The sequence below is a fragment of the Diachasma alloeum genome, unplaced genomic scaffold (assembly GCF_001412515.2).
Source record: "Diachasma alloeum isolate Michigan unplaced genomic scaffold, Dall2.0 Dall_scaffold_00280, whole genome shotgun sequence".
Lineage (NCBI taxonomy): Eukaryota > Metazoa > Arthropoda > Insecta > Hymenoptera > Braconidae > Diachasma > Diachasma alloeum.
Genome location: NW_021680419.1, coordinates 1,091,924 through 1,094,335, shown reverse-complemented (window position 1 = coordinate 1,094,335; position 2,412 = coordinate 1,091,924). Strand labels below are relative to the sequence as shown.

The following is a 2,412-nucleotide window of genomic DNA, read 5'->3' as shown; positions in this document are numbered from 1 at the left end:
TCACAATGTTACAAAATTAGCAAATCGTCGTTGTAGAGCCAAGGGGGCGTAAGAGCTATGCTTCTGCACACTACTTACACCCTTGGCTACACGACGAGGAAATAATACCGAGAATTTACTGAATTATGAATTCAGTAGCGAAGTTGTAAACCGGTGTAAGTGCATTTTGACTATTGGCCATTTTTCAACAAATATCTCGGAATCTAAGGGAAATAGCGGAATTGTTGTGATTTCCTTTTTTGTAGCTCTCAACTTGCTCTACAAAAAAGGTTATGATGAAAATTTCGCTATGTCCCTTAGATTTTGAGATATTCATTGGAAACTGGGCAATAGTCAAAATCGACTTATACCGGTTTACTACTTCATTAATGAATTGAATTCTGAATTATTCTAATGGAAGAAGTTTCACCGTATTTCATTATCGATATTTACATTGATAGTCAATTGTCATGCTAAGTGATACCACGTGTCTTTACACAAATGGCACTCTGAAAACACGAAAAAAAAGTCTAGGATTTCGGCATATAAAATGGGGCTGGAGTACTTAGACAGCAGAGTAACATCCACAAGCCATTGGAACTTGTTGTAAAAAAAGTCCCTGTGTCATAAAGACCTACATCATGAAAGCTGCTATAATTGTACTTGTACTTGCTGCCTGTCAACCAATATCGGCAGTGCCAGCCCAGGGTGAGAATTTTTAACTTTTACGTTAAATTTGTGATCAATTGAAAATACGATATGTCGGATTTTTCCGTGATTTTAATCTCAAACTTCGGTTTTCAAGTGGGAATGATCGAGAGCGCGGAGTCAATTGGTGGATTCCTCAAGGTTTTATTAATCAGCTCTAAATATCCCTGTTGGAATATTTAGACTTAATAATTCATATTTTTGCAGATGAATTAATCAAAATTCACTATGATATCCAACAGTTTAGCGTAAGTATTGAATGAAAATTTGGGAATTCATAGATGTTTAAGAATATTTAATCCAATGAGTTGATTAATAACAGGGAAAAGGAAATAATTTGATAAGAAATGGAAAGATCTGTCAATACACGGAGAGAAATTTTTTTGAAAAATTCTAGTGCTAGCACGGGAAAAGAGGCGCAAAGTGACGGCCAGGAAAAAATTCCAGTGCCGGCACTAGAAATTTTATTGGGGAAAACGCGAATTTTTTCCCGTATTTCTGTGAAAATTTCATAGAAATCTCCAGAAATTTTATCAGAAATACCAAGAAATTTAATTCTAACAGCACTAGAATTTTTCACAGCCGGTGGATTGTGATTTTTTCCAGTACTCGTACTAGAATTTTTCTAGAAAATTCGTCTCCGTGTAGTAAATTTCTTTGAAACTCGTATTAAACATCCACGTGAATTAAATCCATTAAATATCGTATTTTCGATTTCACAGGAACAATACACCAAATTTTAGAGTAACCTGAGGGAAATTATTTGAAACTGAGGAGTATTTTTTAAGGCGATGCAATAATTAGTCTTCATTTTGTCCCGCAGGCCCAATCTGCGGACGTCCACCGAGCCTTCTCTGCAATAAACAACACAACTCGAAAACTTTCTGGTATTTCGACTCCGTCAACGGAGAATGTGTCGAAGATCAAGGGTGTATAATACCTGATGAAGATAACTTCGAAACCAAAGCAGAGTGCGAGCGAAATTGTCGACCCAGAAAATTATTAATACCGTATTGCAAAGATTTGTTGGACAAGTTGTTTGCTCCCACTCTATTGAAGGGTGAAATACACAAATTACTCCGGCATGGGTGCTACAATTGAAAACCCATTGAAAAGTGACTTTATCCAACCACAATTTTCAAATAATCTGTACGATAAACACAAATAATAACGAATTTAGAAAAAAAATATCTTTAAAAATGAATTCGTGCTGAGATTAATAGATTAATGATACATATTAAAAATACATATTCCTTCGTGTCACAAAAATGAAATCGAAATATACAAAAATAATAAAAAGTATTGAAATAATAAATAATACTGAAAATTCTTGGATACAAGGAGAGAAAAATTCAATAAAAATTACCAGAAAAAAAAAGTAAAAATTACGTTTGGAAACGTAATCCACGAACGAAGTAAAATTCAATAAAAGTGTGAGTCGGAGCTGAAATTGTACGAATTGCCACGTAAATTCTACGATTTGTTCCGTAAAAATTGACCACCCGTCTGATGACTCACCGCTGTGGGGACAACAAGTCGTTCCGTAATTTTTCCCCAACGATTGAGAAATTTTACGGAACGGAACGTAGAAATAACTCACCAGCTTCATAAAAATTGTTGAACGTTCAAGAATTTTTGATTTTTGAGGCACAATAAGTCGGCAATTTTCTGTAAGATTTTACTCCTTCGGGAAAAATTACGTGACAATTTCGTACTTTGTTGGGT

At 34.8% G+C, this 2,412-nt stretch overlaps 1 protein-coding gene across 1 annotated transcript; it reads left to right on the top strand.

The window, feature by feature from the left end:
* The first annotated feature begins 569 nt into the window (after positions 1–569).
* On the top strand, positions 570–1,891 carry LOC107038318. Its single transcript, XM_015257347.1, has 2 exons — positions 570–687; positions 1,511–1,891. The coding sequence occupies exons 1-2, from the start codon at positions 621–623 to the stop codon at positions 1,786–1,788; spliced, it is 345 nt and encodes a 114-aa protein (XP_015112833.1). The 5' UTR covers positions 570–620; the 3' UTR covers positions 1,789–1,891.
* Positions 1,892–2,412: the final 521 nt, after the last annotated feature.